The sequence below is a fragment of the Lissotriton vulgaris genome, chromosome 3_1 (assembly GCF_964263255.1).
Source record: "Lissotriton vulgaris chromosome 3_1, aLisVul1.2, whole genome shotgun sequence".
NCBI lineage: Eukaryota > Metazoa > Chordata > Amphibia > Caudata > Salamandridae > Lissotriton > Lissotriton vulgaris.
In genome coordinates, this window is record NC_141689.1 from 139,694,568 (window position 1) to 139,715,842 (window position 21,275).

The window sequence follows — 21,275 nt, forward strand, 5'->3', positions numbered from 1 at the left end:
GCGACTCTGACTTAAAACTCAACGGGTCAAAAACGGAGATCCTGCTCCTCGGCCACAAAACCTCGAGTCTCCCACCTAACATCTGGCCCGCCTGTATGGGCGACCCCCCGTCCCCCAAAACAGAGGTCAAGAGTCTAGGAGTATGGCTCGAGACAGACCTAACCTTCAGGACTCAGGCGAGGAAAACGGCGGGCATCTGCTATGGGCTTTTGAGATCATGCAGAAAGGTACTCCCCCTACTACCTTTCCAGTCTCGCCTTCTGCTAATTCAAGGTCTAGTGTTAGCAAGGCTAGACTACAGCAACGCCATTTACCTCGGCGCTCCGGAAGCCACCTACCAGATCCTTCAAAAAACCCAAAATGCCGCAGCCCGCCTGCTCACAAACACCCCATCAAGAACATCGGCCAAACCAGCGTTGAGGAAACTTCATTGGCTCCCCGTGAGGGAAAGAGTCGCATTCAAGGCCCTCTGCCTAGCCCATAAGACCTTGCACAACGCTGGCCCCCCCATTTTGAGCACGTGGATCACACCCTACAGACCACCGAGAGCGCTCAGGTCCGAACAGGGCAACCTTATCGTTGTCCCTAGGGTGAAGAAAGCCCGCTTTGGCGGTCGCAGATTCTCGGTAAACACGGCCAGAAAATGGAACGCCCTTCCTCCGAACCTTAGAGCAGAACCTAGCCTCCTAAGATTCAGGAAGTCCCTCAAAACTCTCCTTTTTCCTTGATCCACTTGAAGTTTCCCGTGCCCCCCCCCTGGAGTAATACGAGGTTCAGCGCTGGGATACTCGAGGGTGACTATGCGCTCTACAAAAACCTAAAATAAATAAATAAATACAGGGGTCGACTTTGAGCCCGCTGCTTTTTAATGTTACATGACCCCCCTTATTTATTTGGCAGAAAGTTTGGTGCCAAAATAATGGCCTATGCCGATGACACCCAACTTCTCTTCACCTGGGAAGGAAGCGACTTTGGTACGGTTGGAGCCCAACAGTGCCTATCCGCTGTCTTTGCAACGAGGATAAGTCCGAGATTCTCTTGTACGGACAATTCCCGGTGGACTTTAAGGATTCACTCTGGCCTAAAGATACACTTTTTCCTAAGGGAGACTGCGGGATAGGAAAAAGCCTGGGGATCTGGTTTGGTGCGGATCTGTGCTTTCGCGATCAAATCATGATGTTGGCGGGAACCTGCTTTGGCACCCTGGCGACCCTCAGGAAGTTTTTTCCCTTTCTTCCCCAAGTTGCTAAGGAGGCAGTAGCCAGGGCACTTATTCTACCACGCCTGGACTATTCAAATTCCCTATACATCGACGCCCCTGACTTTCTGATACGCAAACTGCAAGTAGTTCAGAACGCGGCAGTGAGACTCCTCTTTGATATACCCAGGAGGCTAAGTGTTCGTAAACAGCTGCGTGAGCTTCACTGGCTCCCCGTGGCCCAAAGAGTGCGTTTTAAGGCTCTGGTACTGACTCACAAAGCCTTACATGGCCCCTGTCTATCAATCAATCAATCAATCAATCAGTGACACTTGTAGAGCGCGCTACATACCCGTAGGGTCTCAAGGCGCTGGGGGGGGGGGGGTGCCGCTACCGCTCGAACAGCCAGGTCTTCAGCTTCTTCCTGAAGGAGAGGTGGTCTTGGGTCAGGCGCAGGTCGGTCGGGAGGGAGTTCCAGGTCTTGGCGGCCAGGTAGGAGAAGGACCTTCCTCCTGTAGTCGCTCTTCGGATGCGGGGGACGGCGGCGAGGGCGTGGTTGGCTGATCGGAGGTGGCGTTTGGGAGCGTAGAAGTTGACTCGGCTGTTGAGGTAGCTCGGGCCTTGGTCGTGTAGGGCTTTGTGTGCGTGGGTGAGGAGGCGGAAGGTGATTCTTTTGTTGACGGGGAGCCAGTGAAGGTCTCTCAGATGTCCGGAGATGTGGCTGGTTCGTGGGATGTCGAGGATGAGTCTGGCTGAGGCGTTCTGGATCCGCTGGAGTCTCTTCTGGAGCTTGGCGGTGGTACCGGCGTAGAGGGCGTTGCCGTAGTCCAGTCGGCTGGTGACGAGGGCCTGGGTGACGGTCTTCCTGGTCTCGGTGGGGATCCACCAGAAGATCTTCCGTAGCATGCGTAGGATGTTGAAGCACGCCGAGGAGACGTTGTTGACTTGCCTGGTCATGGAGAGGGAGGAGTCCAGGATGAAGCCCAGGTTGCGTGCATGGTCTGTTGGTTTGGGTGCGGTGCCCAGGGCGGGAGGCCACCAGGAGTCGTCCCAGGCGGAGGGTGAGGAGCCCAGGATGAGCACCTCCGTCTTGTCCGAGTTCAGTTTCAGGCGGCTGGTCGTCATCCACTCGGCTACCTCTTTCATCCCTTCGTGCAGGTTGGCTCTGGCGGCGGCGGGGTCGTTGGTCAGGGAGAGGATCAGCTGGGTGTCGTCGGCGTAGGAGATTATGCAGAGGTTGTGTTTGCGTACGATGGCCGCGAGGGGGCTCATGTAGACGTTGAAGAGGGTGGGGCTCAGAGATGATCCTTGAGGGACGCCGCAGATGACTTCGGAGGCCTCTGACTTGTACGACTTGTATGTCTATCCTATCTGAGGGCCAGATTCACATTCTACCAGCCAACTCGTGAGCTTCGTTCAGCTACGCTCCGACATCTAGTGGTCCCCAGATTCAAGAGGGTGCGCCTCGGGGGTCATTCCCTGGCGGTTAGAGCGGCCACCATGTGGAATGATTTACCTGACCTACTCAGGTACACTATGAACTTGAATAGTTTAAAAAAATTACTCAAAACTCATCTTTTCCAACAAGCGGCCTAGCTACCTTGTCTGTCTTACACGCATGTTGTTCACCTACGCGCCAGGACAGTCTTGACTAACAGTGCGCGATACAAATCTAAATATAACATAACATAACATAACATATTGTTGCAATAGCAAAGGACATTGCTGTCATGAGAACAGATGATGCTGGCTCAAAGGATCATTTATGCAGGGAAAATCATTGCAGAACTCTGTAGATGAAGTTGCAGGCATCAGAGGTGTATAGCATCATGCTGACTGACTGTGTTTTTCCAGTCAGGAAGGAGCATATCCATGCCAGTGCCCAAAGCTCAATTCATGTGGCACCACTGCCTGTCTCAGACAATGAATGCAACACTAGAGTTAGGCCTTATTATGACTGGAAATCTGGAAACAGGAATTGCAAAACAAAAAACAACGATGCAAATATTCATAGTACAAAACTTCTTTCTATCAAATATCACAATTTTGGATTCAAGTGTGAATATGCTTCCCTAAATGTTTCTTGGATTGGAACAGTATGGAATGAGATGGTAAGAGACAATAGTGACTCGTTCACATAACTTATTTCAATCCTCAGTAAGGACAGTAATCTACAAGTGTATTAAATGTATGTTTATGTTATTGGGATTAAGCACACAATTATTTGAAACAGGCTTTGGTTTAGAACTGGAGAATAAAGAGACACCCCCATGTGCCAATATTTTTTGAGAGAGTGTTCATGTAGATGGGGGATGCTGCACTTTAGTTTTCCACTGTGAGTCCTGGGGTTATACCCACAAAAATGATTTATTCACTACATAGCCTACAGTCTACCAATTACTTAATTTATCATCCTGATTTTTGGGAATCTATATAGTGATGCGGAAAAGGAAATGAAGCAAGTCTCCTGGCAAACCTAAAATGACAAAAATGTATCTAAAAGCATCACAGTTTCCAGAAATTGATGTATCTCAAGTTTTTCTGGGGTTACTAACTGAACATGATACACTGCTAAAGTGTGGTGATGACAAAGCGGAGTGTTTGTGATGTGAAGGGTGATTCAGTGCTCAAAGGTTATGCTGATAGATCACAAGATGTTGTTGTAGTTAGAACCATATGTAAATGTAAATGTAAATGTAAGGTGTTTTGTAGCGCGCTCAATTACTACCGGAGTATCCTGGCGCGAATGACCGCTGGGGAACCCGTCCTGGCTTTCCCTGTGAGATGGTCCCATGCTGGGTATCTCCAAGGTGAAGCCAGGCATCCCCGGCGTCTGTGGGGGGCCGTTGTAGCGATGAGGCAAGCTTAATGCCCAGAGTTACCGAGTGTGATCACTGCCCAAAGTGGGCACCGAGGCGAGAATTATCAGTCCGCTGACCCTGGTCCTCGACCCTGCCGCGTCGGGAATCGAACCCTGGTCCCGGGCCGTTCTCAGCCTCCGGGTCTGCCGCCTCTAACCAGTGAGCCACACCTCGCTACATATGGAGATTTCCTCTGATTAGGACCCTGTGTCTTGTCATGATTTATATAACTGTTTTTATCAGGGCAAAGATCATGTGATGTCACTTCTAGTGATGCAATGGATACGATTTTTAATGATTTTGAACTGGAAAAAATCTACTGTGAGAATTTACAAGTTTGGGGTGAAGGATTGGCATTGGAGAGCAAGTGTATGAATATGAATGTCAACTTCTACCTCTTTTCTTTAAAAAACAAAAACGACAAAAAGGAAATTAGCAAAAAATACAAATGTGATAGTTAATACACTCATGCTTATTTCATTGTCGAAAATCTTCTGCATTTTAAAATAGCACATGGAATTAAAGCAGCTGCGGCAGAGACCTTTGTGTCCCTTGCAAGTTATGCAGTCTGTAATGAATAAGATACCTCTAGTGTTTGATGCCTCGGTTGGTAAAATCAGTATGCAGTCTGATGAACACGTTGACTCATCAAAAAATTGAATATACAATTATAGAGTCTTCTGAAACAAATTACTTTTAGTATGAAGGTCACTGATTTGCAATTTATACATATAGCTTAGGAGGTTACTAGCTCATTAGTAAAAATACTAGTGTGACACAGGTGCCACCAGTTATTGAATTTTTTGGACTGGCATCTAAGAGCTACATTTAAATAGCAAATCATAATGTTAGAGCCTGCCTGTTTCTTCTCAATATTTTGTTGTTTCAGTGTTCCTAAAATGAATTTGTGAGGGCGCCAGGAGGCGCACATTAGCGCCACAGGAACCCGCTACGCGGGACGCCGGGCTAAACCCAGGCAAAGGGCGGGCCCTCTACAGCCCTCATCGGCACGAGTAGGCCAGGCTAGGCCACCCCCCTAAAGATTTTTCATTGAACACCAGGGATCAGTTCCAGCTAGCTCACTACCAGTGGATGTGTTATTGCTTTTTGGTTGACCGCCTCCCAAGACCTAGTTACCAGACGGGGTCAGTAAGTAGCCTGTATAGCTGCCACCGAATCGCCCAGGAGCTTGGAAAGAGGAGGGGGCCTCCGATGAGAAGTTCATAACAGTTTCAACTCCACTACGAAGCAGGAGAGGAGTTCGCTGGATACCTGTATAAGGTTTTGAAGTAAGACATTGCTTTTAAACTTTGAGTTATACCTTGTAATTGTATTGAGTTGTGGGTACAAGACTATCACACCTCTTTGTATAACTATGCCCAAAAGAAATAACCAATTGGTTTCTGAAACACCAAAGAATACAATGGAGAACTACCTTGTTCAAGTAGTCACCAAGATAAACAGTGAGTGCAGACAGTCGCTGGGACTGAGTCAGACACCTATTCTCCCTCCCATGAGTCCACCCACTATCTCACTATCTCTGTTATCAGACTCTAATAATGATGCTGATGTAACAAACTTCCCAGTAAATGTCAGCATTAATACCAGTGCAGCAAATGTGGTGGATATTGAGCCACATGTGGACAATGATTTAGATGCACATGCTGTCATTGTGGTTGAAGAAAGAGAAGAAGTGGAGGACGGACCATCTGTAAAGCAGGCCCCGAGGGCAGTTAGAGCCTGTCGTAGATTACAAAATAAACGTGGGGGGCACGCTCTGGAAAAAACAAGGTTACGTCACCACCAAAGACAAAAAGTACTCGCCAGAACTATGAGGAGGACAATTCGAGGGAGATATCGGATGACGACTTAATGTCAAGGATAGCAGAGTTGTTGGAAATAAAAATCCAGACACTCATCAAGCCACTTATTAGCAAGATTGATAAACTTTCTGCGGACATAAAGAAACTGGGAGGCACACAAAATGTACTAGCAGATGCGATAGGAAATGTCTTAAGTAATGATAAAAAGGGCCAGGACTGTCCAAAGGAAGATAATGAATCCGGGTCAATGTCAGATGTTACCCCTCCAGGGCCAACCCTTCTGGAATGCCCGCAAACTGGCCCCAATATTAATGTTTTGCCACAAGAAGCCCCAATTGCCCAATTAAGTGACCCACCACATGCTACAGTGCCCCCTAGTTTTGAAGAAGACTCAACACAATTTGTAGTTGAAGCATCACCATTGGTGTTAGTTCTAGCAAATACACCAACCTTACCACCGGGTCAAACCGAGTCAACATCGTCACTAATAAGTAAGGCATTATATTGTCTGTCAAATAATATGCGGATAGCACCGGGGGGCGAACAGCGGCTGGCTGAAGAAATCAAAATGGCAAGGAGGGTTAGATGGATAGGAAATAAGCAAAAAAAATGGAAGGGCGACTGTGTGGTACTAAATTTTTTAAATCCAGCTGCTCTTCCCGATATTCTATCCAATATTCTTCCACCACAAAGAAGAAGTAGTTCTATAATCCCCCTTACTTTAGAATTCTTTTACAATGAGTCACAAAAAGCTAATAATCACAAGACTCTGAAGTCAGCTTGGCTAGCGAGAAATAATGGATGGGGTGGGGGACCTACAATGTTTGATACGAACCATGGTTCCAAAAATAGGACTGGCCCATGGCAAGTTAATCAACATAACATTCCTTGTTTTACTACTCCAGGGCAAAATTGGAACTTAATGGGCAGACGAGGGACAGGTACATCTGCTAATAATTTTGGGCCTTTAGACAATGGTAATTACAATGGAGGATGGCCAGGTGGGCAGCAGAATTTATTATATCCCACTACCCCTGCACCCATAGGCAATGGCAATCATAACGGAGGATGGCCAGGTGCTCACCAGAATTTGGCATATCCTTTTACCCCTGCACCTAGATGGAATGTACCAGCAAGCGGTTGGGGTCATGGGGCCCCATCTTATAATTGGGGAGTTAGCACCTCAAATAGGTTTGGGGCCCTAGCTGATCTAGCTGATTGCGATTGACTTGATGGAAGGGCTTTGGCAATGTCACATCCTATTTTGCATCCCGAAGCTGTACCAAAGCAGATCACACTTGTTAAAAATTCTCAACAGTCACTGCACTGCGTTGACATAATGGCACAAACACAACAGTTAGATGTAAATGGGTTTATTATACAACAGCAGGCAACAGAGAAACCAGGTGCCTTAGAAAGAGCAACAATAATCTGTTGGAATATTGCAGGTTTGAAAAAACCTCCCAGATCCGGCCTGGCATGACTATCTGGCTAGTGGAGATCTAATCATGTTCCAGGAAACCTGGGGGCTCGAGAACTATTTCAAGGTTGACTATAGATCTTTTTTTATCCCCGCAGTCAATATAAATGGGGGAAGACCGTCTGGCGGCCTAACAATATGGGTGAAAATCACAGGCGGCCTATCCTTTAAGCAAATTGATACAAACAATCCCGACCTTCTACTACTTGAGTTAAAAAACATTAAGGGTTGGAGCATCTACGTGATCAATATTTATAGCAGACCACACCGATCGTGTAAAGAATCATCAGTTGTAACCCATTTGAGTATATTGAGTGATTATAGGTGGTGACTTCAATAGAGGTTTCGAACCTATAATAGGCTTAGAAGACATTCACAAGGACGAGGACAGCGTCAATAATATCCCCTTGCTTGACACAAATTATAAAGAACTTTGTACAGTGAGTGCCCTACAACTTTTGAACTTGACTCTCGAGCGAGGCCTACGTGCCTGCAATGGGCGGTTGCCTTCAGACTGCCCCAGTAAACCAACATTTACCAGAGGGGCGAATCCTAGCCATTTAGATTATTTTATAGTCTCTCTGAACTCATGGCCCATGATCATCGATCTAATGGTGGATGACCGCTCGGAAAGTGATCACTATCCATTGTTTTTATCTGTCCATACTCAGATCTTTAAAACCCTTGATAAAAGTGCTAAAAGTATTGTTTCCCTACCACAGGACCCTTTAGTGGCAAACAATCGTAGATCCCTGAAGTGGCCAGTGGTTTTAGGTAACACAACAATCATTAGTCAAATCTATAATGTATTTGTGAGGCACATGTCCCCTCTCTTAGGAAATAGCACTGTCACCCAAAATCCTTGTCTAATAGAATCTCATGATCATTTAATTGACCAGTTTGGCGAGATCCTAGCTAGGGCGGTAAAAAGATCACACAACGCCCAAAAGGGTAAACAAACAGGGATCACCTGGTACAACCAGTAATGCCGTAGAGCCAAAACAGACCTAATTACAGCGGTTAGGGGGGATTCAGCGGACACTGTGAGAATTAAGAGAGCCCAGTACAAAAGAATCCTATTAATGGCCAAAAAAGAGTGGGACGAAAGGGTTTGGTCAGACTTGCTGGACGCATGTAAATGTAAAGACCAGACCTCCTTTTGGAGCCTCATTGCTAGAGGTACCAGGGGGATGACTGAATGCAAAGATAAATTCTTAGAGGAGGAAACTTGGGTCGGGCACTTTACCTTACTATATGCTTGTGAAGGTTCTGGCGAGACTGAAGGTTGGGACAGTTTGCAGCCTTCTTTGGCTGGGCAGGACACACCTCTTGTCTTTCCCTTGACAGAAACAATCCTAGCAATCAAGGCAGTCAAGCCAGGGAAAGCGCCAGGCCCTGACAGAATACCTGGTGACCTTTGGAAGCACGAGAATTACATTTGGGCTCCTTATATCAATCTACTATCTAATGATATCGCTAGAGGAGCACCTGTCCCAGAAACCTGGAAGGGGGCGGAGATTGTAACACTGTTCAAGAAGGGTGATAGGTCAAATCCTTCTCATTATCGGCCTATCAGCTTAATTGATGTGTTACAAAAGATCTTTGCACGTCAAGGTCGAACAGGCTGGCATCCAGGGCCTGGCGCTGGCCTGGGTCAGATCCTTTCTGACAGGCAGGTCCCAGACCCTCAGCCTGGGCTCCTTCAGAGCTCCCAGAGAGCATTCGCTCTGCGGGGTTCCCCAGGGTTCTTCTCTGTCCCCTCTTCTCTTCAATCTCTATCTTCGCCCCCTTCTTTTCTCTCTGAGGGAGTGGGACGTCACCGTGTTCAACTACGCGGACGACCTGCAACTCATCTTTTCTCTTAAATCCCCTTCTGCTATCCCCAACTTTCAAGCAGTTATGTCCCACATTCTCCAGTGGATGGGCCATAATCAGTTAAAACTGAACCCCGGAAAGACGGAGCTCCTTCTCCCCGGCAAGAGTGCCACCTTCTGGGGGCCTCAATTCTGGCTGGTGGATATGGGCCCCCCTCCCACTCCTGCAGCTTCGGTGAAGAGCTTGGGGGTCACTATCGACTCCGCCTTATCCCTAGGGCCGTAGGTAGGGACCGTGGTCTCGTCCTGCATTTACCAACTGCGCAGGATCAGGAAAGTGGCATACCTCTTCACACCTGATGCCCTCCTGCATGTCATCATGGCCCTCGTCCTCTCCCGCCTAGATTTTTCCAATTCGATCTACCACGGCCTGTCCTAAACATCGATGGCTAGACTGCAAGTGGTCCAAAATCAGGCGGCGAGACTGGCCTTAGGGATTCCGAAGTGGCAATCTGCCAGGCCCCTTCTTGTCAAACTCCACTGGCTCCCTGTCGTCTCCAGGGCAGCCTTTAAGATCGGCTGCCTTGTTTTCAAGTCACTACTCGGCCCCTGCCCTGCTTTTGTCAAATCCCTCATTAGTCCCTACTGCCCATCCCGTAACCTGAGATCCTCTCACCTTCATCTTCTGACTGTTCCTTCCTTCAAGCTCTGCAGATCTGGAGGCCAGAGATTTGCTCACCTGGCCCCCAAGCTTTGAAACTCTTTCCCCCTCCCCCTCAAAACCTCTAACTCCCTAACCCTTTTTCGTAAGTCTTTAAAAACCTGGCTCTTCCCCCAAACTGCCTAGTCTCTCTGTCTTCTGTACTCTCAACCAGCGCCAGGAAACCCATGGTGTCAGTGCGCTTTATAAGCTCCCCCTACGATACGATACGAAGTTCTTAGCCGGCTTTCCACCTGGATTGAAGAACACTCTATCTACATTAAATACCAGGCAGGTTTTAGATCAAAGATAAGCACTGTAGACCAGGTTTTTAGATTTTTATGTTTAGTCTGGAAATATACGATTATAAGAAGTTCCCATATATACGTGGCTTTTGTTGATTTGAAGGCAGCTTTCGATATGGTTCCAAGGGCAGCCCTATGGAAGACACTAAATAAGATGGGCGTCCCCGGGAACATCCTTCAAATTTTAATTAGACTTCACGAGAATAACTATGCTCGAGTTAGATGGGGACCTAACGGAGAAGTCAGTGAGAAGATAAAAATAGTGAAAGGGGTAAGGCAAGGGTGCGTAATGGCACCAACCTTATTCTCCCTATATGTCAATGACATTCCCGACACTCTTTTGGGCTGCGAGCATGACTCTCCCAAATTGAGTGGGCAACCCGTTCCGGCATTGTTGTTTGCAGACGACACCATTTTAATCTCTCAGACACCTAGGGGGCTTCAAAACCTTTTAAATAAATTTAGTTTGTATTGCCATGACAAGGAACTAGAAATTAATTCCTCAAAAACAAAAGTTATGACAATCAACCCTCATAAAGGTTTCAGTAACGTTTTTAAGATAAATAACAAACCTATTGAAGAAGTCCCCAATTTTAAATACCTGGGTATCATTTTAGACAGTAACATTACATGGAAAACACTATTGGAGAACTCAAAATTAAGGCTGACTCAAAACCAGTGTCCGATTTTAAAGAGGCATAAGAATAGCCATTTTAAAGCAGTTTCACCAGCCATTGAACTATTCAAGTATAAAGTGCAATCATCTTCACTTTATGGCGCGGATCTCTGGGCTTATGCTTCAAAGGACACTTTCCGAGTGAAGGAAAATTCCTTTATTAGGCAACTCCTAGGGATACCTGGGTCAACACCGCTGATACCCGTATTATGGGACCTTAACTTTCGACGTACAGATGACTATGCTTCTATTCGTCCGCTCCTCTATTGGGTCCGCTTATGGTCCACTGAGGAGTTGACTGACTATAGAGAAGCATTGAAAGACATACTGGCTATAAGGAATATCACTCACTTGCCATGGTTAGAGTACGTCAAAAAATGGTTTGAAAAACTAGGGTTAAGTGATTTTTGGTTTGACCCTGATTCTCTTACAAATAGTTCAAAAAGGATCTTGAAACTAAGGTACTGGGACTATATTGGAGATTCAGTGTTATCAAACCCCAGAACAGGGACCCTAACCTCGAAATTTTTTGAATTAAAAATGACCATGAAATTAGAGCCCTTTATGGACGAAATTTAACCTCCATTGGCCAAAAGCCTATACTTAAAGTTCCGGTATGGTATTTTGCAACTAAAAGAAAGGACAACTAGCTGGAACTGTAATAAGGGGTTGGCCGGGCCCACTGGTCCAGATACATGTGAGTTTTGCGAGATGGGGCTGAAAGAGGATGTGTCCCATGTTTTATTTATATGCCCAGCATACCTTAAAGCCAGGAAAAAATGGCTAAAGCCAATTTGTAAAAAACTAGGCCTCCGACAAATTAAGGATGGGCTTAGAATTTTTAAGAGAGACACTGCTCAACCGATTGTGTTCAGCCTGAGCCGTTTTTTCTTAAGTTGTAGCTTTGATTAGGAAGATGAAAGACCAAAAAACCTAAGGAAACAGGCTAGTCTACTATGTTACTGTGTTAACCGTTAGTTGCTAAAGTGTTGCTTGCTTTACTGTTCTGGTATATAATTTTAACAAAAACAGATGTTAATTTGTTGTTTTATTCTGTATATTTATACAGTGTTCTTGGACATTAGGGGGGTCGACTAGGACTAGGCTACTCCCAAGTGGACAATCTGGGAAATGAATTGAATTCTACATATTATATGCAAAGGAAGGGTGCTGACATTTTTATCTATTTGTTATTTTTATGTACTCAAATAAACTTTTTTTATGATATGATGTATTATGATTAAATGTATTGTATCTTACAAGGTTTTTTAAACCGAATAAAGATTGAAATGAATTCCTTTGGAGAGTTATAAAGACTTAATGGTAAATTTGCATTTTTTATCTTTATAGGACATCTATAACATTCATATAATGCTTTGAAAATTCAAAAATCCTTCCAAGATAGTTTGACCTGACAGTCTTAAAGTGCATGCATAACTCTTCATATCAAGCTTAGAAAACTCAAAACATGCCCCCAAATAATAGTTTACCTCTTGGATACCTGTGAACTGTTTGATTCCTGGCATCGAGATGTTAAAGATAGTAAAGCTCCATTGAGCCACCAGCCAAGACTTATGGTCAGATGTATCAATTTTAGGAATATTGGTTTCCTAATTCCGATGTCCTCATGAATCAAAATTTGGAAATCAGAATTTCCTCTTTATGAAACCCTTTTTGGGTTTGAGTTTGAGTTCATTAGTGATTCCTTGGTGTGGGTCGCAATTTGTTACCTATTAGGATTCGCAGCCATCCTTTGGATGGTGGCCTGCGAGGGTCAACAGGCCACCACATCTGTGATTGCTTTTTAATAAATCATAAATTTAAATGTATGATTTTTATGAAATTTAAAAAAATATACGCCATTTTTCGTAAAGGGAAATGGGATGCATCTAAAAAAGAAATAAAAGAATCTGCCTGCTCTTAATTGTTTACTGCCTCCTTTAAGGAGTTGGTAAAACATACACATTTTGCAGCCCTAAATATTAATACTCATCGAGATTCATTATGTGGAAGGGGCGCCTTAAACATGCCTTTTCCAAATACCAAATTGCACACACAAATTGCGATTCAATAATGTGTTATTGAATCATAATTTGTGTTTTGTACATATGTAAAATCATTTACTCGAGCAGAAACAGGCCGATTGGCTATTTCCGACTGCAAATATGCTTTGTACTTGTGGCCCTAAGACTCAAATATAAGGAAGGGTGCTGACCTCTTAGTTGAGCCATTTATGCGGCCCCAGGATGAAATGACATCAAGAGGCCTTCTGCATCTCCCCATCTCTTGCAGGTTAATACCCTGAATGCAAAACACAAAATGTGCCACTCTGCTGAAAGTTTCTTGATGTCGGCACCAGGACAAATTTGGGACATTTCACAGGGGGTAACCGGATCTTGCTTTGCAATAGCTGATAGGTCCAAGATCCATATGTATCCCCTGCATTTCCAACACTATTTTGAGGCCTGAAGTGTCTTACCTTTGTTATTTTAAAAAACTGTCAAACTGTAGAGTATTACCTATCTATTCTGATAATCCACCTATCTAAAAATATTGTAAAACATGGCTGCCTCCTCCTGAATAGGTCTCTAACCTGTATTCTTCTCTTCTCTCCTTTAAGGTCATATTCTGAGTGCCATTCCTGTTACAGAAAAGAGTTATGAACAGGAGGTTTTCCCACCCTTGGTAGATGGCTTAAATTCCTTGGCGTCTGTTGCTGATACCTTGCTGGCCAGCACCGACCTTCAGCAGGGCATTCAAAATATTCGCCAACTCCTAGAAGCATCCGAGAAAAGTCTGTTGAAGGCAGAGGAGTCATCCCTGGCACAAGTGAAAGCATTGAGCGACAATATGGAAGAGCGCTTGGACAACATAAACCGTCTGAATTATGATCAGAAGACTCAACAAGCCAAGGCACAAAGTCTTAAAGGGATAGTCTCTGTAATTCAAGGGCAGCAGTCCATTGCCACACAGCAACTACAGGCAGCAAAGGATGCTGTTATGAATGCAGATGTTGCTCTAGACAGAGCGATGCAAGCAAGGCAGTCTGCAGAGACTCAAAAGAAAGTGGGGATAGGCCTGGTATTTATTCCTATAGTTGGAACAATAACAGGTATATATTGCTCTTGGCTCGTATTGATTGTCATAAAATGAATAGCAAAAGCACTTTCTTATCACATAGTCACAGATGACACTCAGATAAAGACCTGGGGCCAGATTTTCAAAGATTTTTGGCAACGCAGCAAAGCAAAAAAAAAGTGTTGCTGCTCTGTGTTGTTTTAGCGAGAGCTGAACTATGCCACATCTACAAACAATTGGCACAGTGAAGCTGGCTCCATGTGCTGGCACACTTTCTGCAGTGCTGCATCAAGGCAGACGCCCTTACGACCTAGGACGGGGCAAATGAGTTGTGGGTACGTGTTTGTGCTGTAATGATTTCCTCTATACCCAGAAACTATGCTGTAATATTAATGCAATTTCCTTTCTTTTTGGGTGCTGCAGAATGCAGCAGACATCCAGAGAGGAGGAAAGGAGGAAACATAAAAATATTGATGCCAGCCTCAGGGAGGTGTAAATCCATGTACACCAGTCTGCGTTGATGTGAATCCATTGGTGGATGCAAAGGAATGCCCATGCTCTGTCCACAGTACACTCCTTTGAGATTATTAAAAAGCCCTTCTTCTCAGATGACAATAACGAACCCATGGACTGTGTTATCCCTGACTAAAAATGGTTGTCTCATTTTAAAAATGTATATGAGGATAATGACGAAGCAATTATAGGTGCTCCGTTGGTAACCTTAGCCGCCCGTCCCATCCTTTTCAACTATCAAGAAGTGGAAAAAGCTATCTTGGCTACTACAAAGCATAAGGCACCCGGTCCCGATGGAGTCCCTGCTGACTTTTTTATGTATTCACCAAAATTGTGGGCAGAGGTTTTGGCAAACGTGTTCAATGCAGTCAATGGCAACCCAGCACCTGCCTCATGGGACACCTCCACCATCGTCCCTATTTTTAAAAAAGGCCAGCGGGATGATCCCGGCTGTTATAGGCCTATATCCCTCCTGGACTCATCTGTAAAAATCTTAGGTAGAGTCCTTTTATCTAGGTTGAGGGAAAATATTGAGAGCTGTGGTGGGTTGTCTGAGATCCAATATGGTTTTAGAGAAAGAAAAGGGACCACTGAACAGTGCGCCATTTTGCACTTGCTCATCTCCAAATACACCGCGGCCAAGGAGGGGTCCGTGTTTCTAGCATTCATGGATCTCTCCTCGGCTTTTGATTTGGTCAACAGGACAAAGTTGTGGACCATCCTGCTGGAGATGGATATTGACGAGGCATTGGTTACCTTTATGGCCACTCTGCACCAAGAGCTCTTTGCAGCCGTACGTGTAACGAATGAGGGTAGGTGTACCCCCCTCTTTAAATCATTAAAGGGGGTACGGCAAGGCTGTATATTAGCCCCCTTGCTCTTCACCATTCATATCAACGGCCTGGGCGCACACCTAGGGGAGCAGGAAGCTGACATCCCGCATGCAGGAGCCGTTAAAATCCCGGCGCTCCTATATGCGGATGACGCCGTACTGATCGCTCGCACGGGTGTTGGCCTCCAGCACCTTTTGAATGCCTTTGGTTTATTTATGGAGCAATTGGATCTTAAGGTAAACGTAACCAAGTCACATACAATGGTGGTGGGCCGTGAGTGTAGTAAGAAGAGAAGTAAAACATTCACATGTAGGGGGGACACGGTTTCCAGGGTATCTACATTTCCCTATTTAGGCGTACTGTTTGATCAGAAAGGGACCTGGGGTCTGCAGGTAAGAGCAAAGAGGTTGGCTGTCATTAGATCATCATCAGCACTCTTGGGCTTTGCTGGTAGGCTAGGGGCTAGGCCTGTGGAAGCCCTGTTAAAAATCTATAAGAGTAAATCTGTGGCCATTGCGCTATATGGTTCCGCATTGTGGGGTTATGTAAACTTGGAACCAATCCAGAGAGCAGAGAATAGATTCATCAGAACCTTGCTTTCTGTACCACAGTCGACCCCAACCTACTCCATCCATAAAGAAGTGGGCCTACATTTCTTGTCTGACATGCTGAGCATGGCCCCTCTGATCTTTTGGTTAAAAACGTGGATGAACGAAGAACTCCCATTAAATCATAAGATCATGTCTGACGTTCTGTCCCTGGACAAATCTAATAAGATCCCCTGGTTGGCCTATCTGGCTAAGGCATTTTCAGACCTGGGACGCCCGGAGCTTTTTTCCTCCCCCGAGAACATCAAGGTACAGGACATCGATTTTGTAAAAAAGTTCTTTATGGGAAGGAAGGAAGCATGCAGTGAAGAATGTGAACTGGCGAAACCGTCAGTGAGGGAACATTGCCTACTTGTTAACTCATTTTCACTAGCACCTTACCGTGGTTTTGTCACAATTCCCTTCCATAGGTTTCTTTTAACTAAGTTTAGATTTAATTTGTTACATTTTTATTTAGGCTCTTTTAAAAGTTGGCAGAAGCCGGAACTAGCCTTGCCCTGCAGCTGCGATCAGTTCTCTGTACAAGATACAATGCATTTTGTCATGTTTTGTGGGTTGTATTTAGAGACAAGAAAAAAATACTTGTTGCCTATCCTTAAAGAGGCTGGCTTCACTCAAGTGAGACCGGCCCTGCTCTTTTTACAATTACTGCCCAATCCCCACATTACTTTTTGTATAGCTAATTTTCTGGTAGCCGCCTCAAGGGTGAAAGCTGTCTGCCTGGATTCGCCTTAAAGCAAATGTTTACTATTTATACTCATTTTTGAATGTAATACTTTTTAATTGTCTGTAATACTTTTTAATTGTCTGTCTGTATCTACCGTTTTTTAAGAAAAAGGAAAAAAACCTTGTATGAAATGTTTTTAACTTTTCCCCCTCTTAGTATGGCTTTTAAATACGTCGAATAATGATATTCTGACTGACTGACTGACTGACTGAAATAAACGGATCACTCCTTTGAGGCAAATTAAAGCAAGTCAGAGCGCTGCACTGCACTGTAATTTGGTCATTTGACGACACATCTCATCATTTGCATTGGTTTAGAAATGTCATCCTGCATTTTGCATCGGGTCTGCAACACAAACTATATGAAAAATATTTGTTAATTTCAGCACTGGTTTCCAGGGCCGGACTGCCAACCACGACCGGCCCGGCAAAGTGCTCGACCGGCCCCCGGGGGGAGGTCTGAGCTCTTTGCCGGGTCCCAAAACCGGCCCCCACCCTTGCGGTGCACCGGGGGCCCTGCAGGTTTCCAACACACGCTTTCACATAGAGAGGCCGAATACACTGAAAGACATATTCACATAAACTCACCATGCTCACACTAATAGATGCACATGAAAAGGCTCAGCTGCACACACATAACTCAAAAACACGTAATCACACACAAACACACACACACGTGCACACCTGCACATACACACACACAGTGTGGACAAATACAAACTCTCTAGGCGTAACTAAGAAAGACATCACGGTGACAGAAGGCAACACTAGCCTTTAAATGGCATTTACTCAGCCATGTATACCCACCTTGAGTGGCTCTGCATGGCTTAGCCTAAATCAGTGTCTTCGATTACTCTGAATTGATGAGGCGTTCCATGGGTCCACCTATTAATATTGACACAATACCACATTTACTAAGGTCAGTAAACCTTTGATGACAGAATGTTGCACCTTCCCAAGTGAGGAGTGGGAGGAGAAACATCTTTATTTCTCTCTTTTTCCTCTGTTCAGTTCTGCTGCATTCTGCTGCACACATATAAAGAGGAAAATACCTCTATGGATTGTTTTGTGCAGGAAGGTTACCCTTTCTGTACAGAGCCAGTCCTGCCTGCAATGCAGGAACCTTTCACTCTGATGCCCGGGGTCAGCAATGGCTGTTAGCTGCACACAGTCTACTAGGTCAAGAAGAGAGCAGAAATGTGTTATATCTTTGTAAATATAGAGCATTCCTGCTGCATCCATTATACCCAAAGCAGTCCAGTCCTGCATCTGTGCTTGCGGCCCACGATCGCAGGGGTGTTTAGTGAATGTCCCTCCAATGGACCTGCAAGTTATGTTTCGCTCACTAGGAATATCGAAAGCGACATGTATTTAGATGTTTCAGCCTGGCTATGACAAGTGCAGTCTAAAATCAATCGCACAAGGTACATCTGCGGGGGCACACTCAAAACAGCCTCACTCATGTCCTGCACTTTCCATGTGCAGTGGGTTTTAGATGAATCATAGATGCAGCATTGTTTTTAAAAATGTCAAGGAATTAATTGTTTTTTCATAGGATGACAAGAGTCGGGGGGAATGAGTCGGGTTTGATTCTGCTGAATTCTATTAAAATCCCACAAAATTCTGTGGAATTCCGATAGGGCAGAGGGAGCAATAAATACTATTTTCTTAATGCAAAATGCACATGTATGCGATTATGCATTTTGCACTAAGACTTACTGCACTGCATTGCATACCCCTTAGTGACCTTACATACTCTACAATGATTACTACAGAGTATGTATGGGTGCTTAGGGGTATGCACTGCCAGGCAGTGGTTTCTTAACAGGGCAGAAAATGTGAGAAATTCATCTGGATTAAAAAAAACTGCAAATTGAAGTTTAAAATATGTTTTTTAAACATAGAGGTACTGCTTCAACCTTCATTCCCAGTTTCGAAATCACATAGAAAAACCAGCTCTAGTGGGATAGATATCAATGTAAGAATAAGCTGCCTTTCTGAGACGACCAAATGAAGTTGCAACTAATTGATCTTTGAAACACACGAGATGGTCTAATATGAATTTGGTGCTTGCAGATGTTTTTTTTCAGTGGTGCACCAATAATGGAGAAACAGAGATTAATTACTCATAACAAGAGTAATGCAGAATTACCAAATTCCACTGATGGAATTAAAAAATAAACCCAAGGCCAATAGTAGCAAAACATGAAATCTTTTTAAGATGGTGTCTCAAACCAAAATTAAAAATAAATTGCAATTAAATACTTTAAGCACTGGTAATTGCATGACCTGAACAATCTCATAATTTATCATTTATATTTATTCACACGCTTCAGTGTTAAAGTGTGCCAATAAACATGCAGTTTTTTCCCATTTCTTTTAGGTAGTGTCATGATCAGTAAAGCAAATGAAGCTATAGGACAAGCATCAAATGAAGCTGAAGAAATTAAAAGGATGAAAAATATGTACCAGGCTACTGTGGACCAGTATGAAATACAGCTTCGATCTGACAAGTCGGCAATCCGTTCCATTGAAAAGAAGGTTTTGGCTAAAGCTGAAGAAATTCGAATCCTACAACAAGACATAAACTCGGAAAAGGAGCTGTATCAAAACTTAAACAAATTCCTCATCCCAGTGAGGAAATGCAGCAGTTTCCTGGGCACCTTGGCTGGCAAGACCAGTGCAGCCAGCATCTCCATTGAGTTTAATGGTCTGCTGGGAGTCTTGGATGAAATTGTTGTGACTTTACGCCCCCTGGTTGAGAGTAGTAAAGAATACTCACTCCTGATCACCGATAAATTACCAACCCTCATACATAAGCTGGAAGAGGCTAACAGCAGGTTGAAGAAAGCTGCAGCATCCTAAATCAGTGCGTTCCTACAGCACTGCAGTTTGTGTGCAATCCCTGTAATCTGCTTCTTTTCATGCATTTTGCTCCACAATACCTTTGGGTGGAGCTCTCACATCTCCTAAGCTTCTTTCCTTAATTGGGATTGGGCTGCTAGCTGACCAAATCCTCTAGCCTAAAGAAGGCATAAAACCTAGCACTGCATGCCTGACTTTTACTCATTGTACAGAAAAACGCAAACCCATTAAACCTTTTTCAGTGAATGAATGAAGAACACCCAACAGCACATTAACAACATCAACCTTCCTTCATTTCTTGCACCTGCACCTTTCCATATAATCCAGCAACAATAAGTCTTCAAATTCTTATCTCTCTCCAATCTCACCATCGTATTGAACACATTCAAAGCCACTTCTTATAAAGATAGAGCCACATTTACAATATGTTGCCATAGAGCCATCTCGCTACCGTACAACAAAGGAAAAGGCCAGGAATGTGCTGTATTAATTTACCAATTTTACCAATGTATTTACTTATTTTGTGATGGAACTCCTACAGAAGTCCACAAAAGCACACCAACAGATTAAAAAAGACAAACTTTACATACAATACAACATTCTTCCTTATACACTGCTGTAAAAAATCATATATCGAACTGTAGTACTTGTCCCTGCTGCCCAGCATAGAATGTGTGATGCAAGAGCCTGTTAGAATGTTCTGTGTGGATATCTAGCAGTTGAATGTGGGCTGAGTGGCAGGAGGCCACTCCTGGTGTGGTTTCTCCTTTAAATACTTGACTTACCAACTAACATGAATAAAGGAGCATCAAGAAAGTATATGGACTACGTGGCATTTATTTCTGAATTGGACACCCTTGAAACATGAGACTGATTTGAGAAGTTTGTTATGGAAATATTGGCATCCTTGGTGAGCTTTACGTTTTGTTGTGCATAAAGACATTTCTTTCCGCAGTTGCACACGATAACCAAGTCGTGCTCTACTGCTTCTGACCCCGTGGAGAGAGAGTACTTGACTTACCAACTGACATGAATAAAGGAGCATCAAGAAAGTATATGGACTACGTGGCCTTTATTTTATGCAAATATGTTATAAATGCATGAAGCAATCAAATAAATAACCAATCAATATTATGTCATGAAAATAAAATTGCTGTTAAAAATGTTCCTAGTAAATAGACAGAAATGTTTCCAAAAATTGATATATCTTAAAACAAACCATTTTAATCGGAGGGGACAAAACCAAAGATCGTGCCTCCTGGGCAGAGTAAATATTACATTTAATAAAAAGTGGCTTGAAAAATACTCACCTAGATCCTTGCAGCTTTGGACATAGAAATAAAACATGATTCAGATTGCAACTGGCAAAATTAGAAAATTCTCTCCTCTCTTGGTGTTTTATCCGAGATACCAGTGACTTCTCTTAGAGGCAGCAAATTAAATCTCAGTAGGAGTGTCAGCCTTCTAATCCTGCAAGGGATATTCCAAGTTAAATAAGGCTGTGGTTTATTCCTGCAAGCACTCCCACCAGCCGCAGCCTGCGGAGGAAGTTGCGGTGGGGCAGAGAGGTGGGGCAGGGGACGGGTAGGTTGGAGGCTGCTAAAAATCGGCATATGGATACTTGGAGGTAAGTAAACAATTTAATTATTAATTATTAAAACGAATTTCGTAGCGTGCCCTGCATTGCAAAATGCGATGCAGCGCGTGCTACGAAATTTGTTTTATTAATTCAATTGTTTACTTACCTCCAATTATCCATATTCTGGTTTTTAGCCAACCATTTGCTATGCAAAAA

General features: G+C 44.1%; 1 protein-coding gene across 1 annotated transcript in view; it reads left to right on the top strand.

Annotated features, from left to right (window-relative positions):
• The window catches only part of LOC147726100 (uncharacterized), a 54,941-nt gene extending 35,405 nt beyond the window's left edge, over positions 1-19,536 (top strand). Inside the window, exons 2-3 of the mRNA XM_086962878.1 lie at positions 13,478-13,969; positions 18,999-19,536. Coding sequence (XP_086819004.1) covers positions 13,478-13,969; positions 18,999-19,480 — 974 coding nt within the window. The 3' untranslated portion in view covers positions 19,481-19,536. The remainder of the gene's footprint in view (positions 1-13,477; positions 13,970-18,998) is intronic.
• Positions 19,537-21,275: the final 1,739 nt, after the last annotated feature.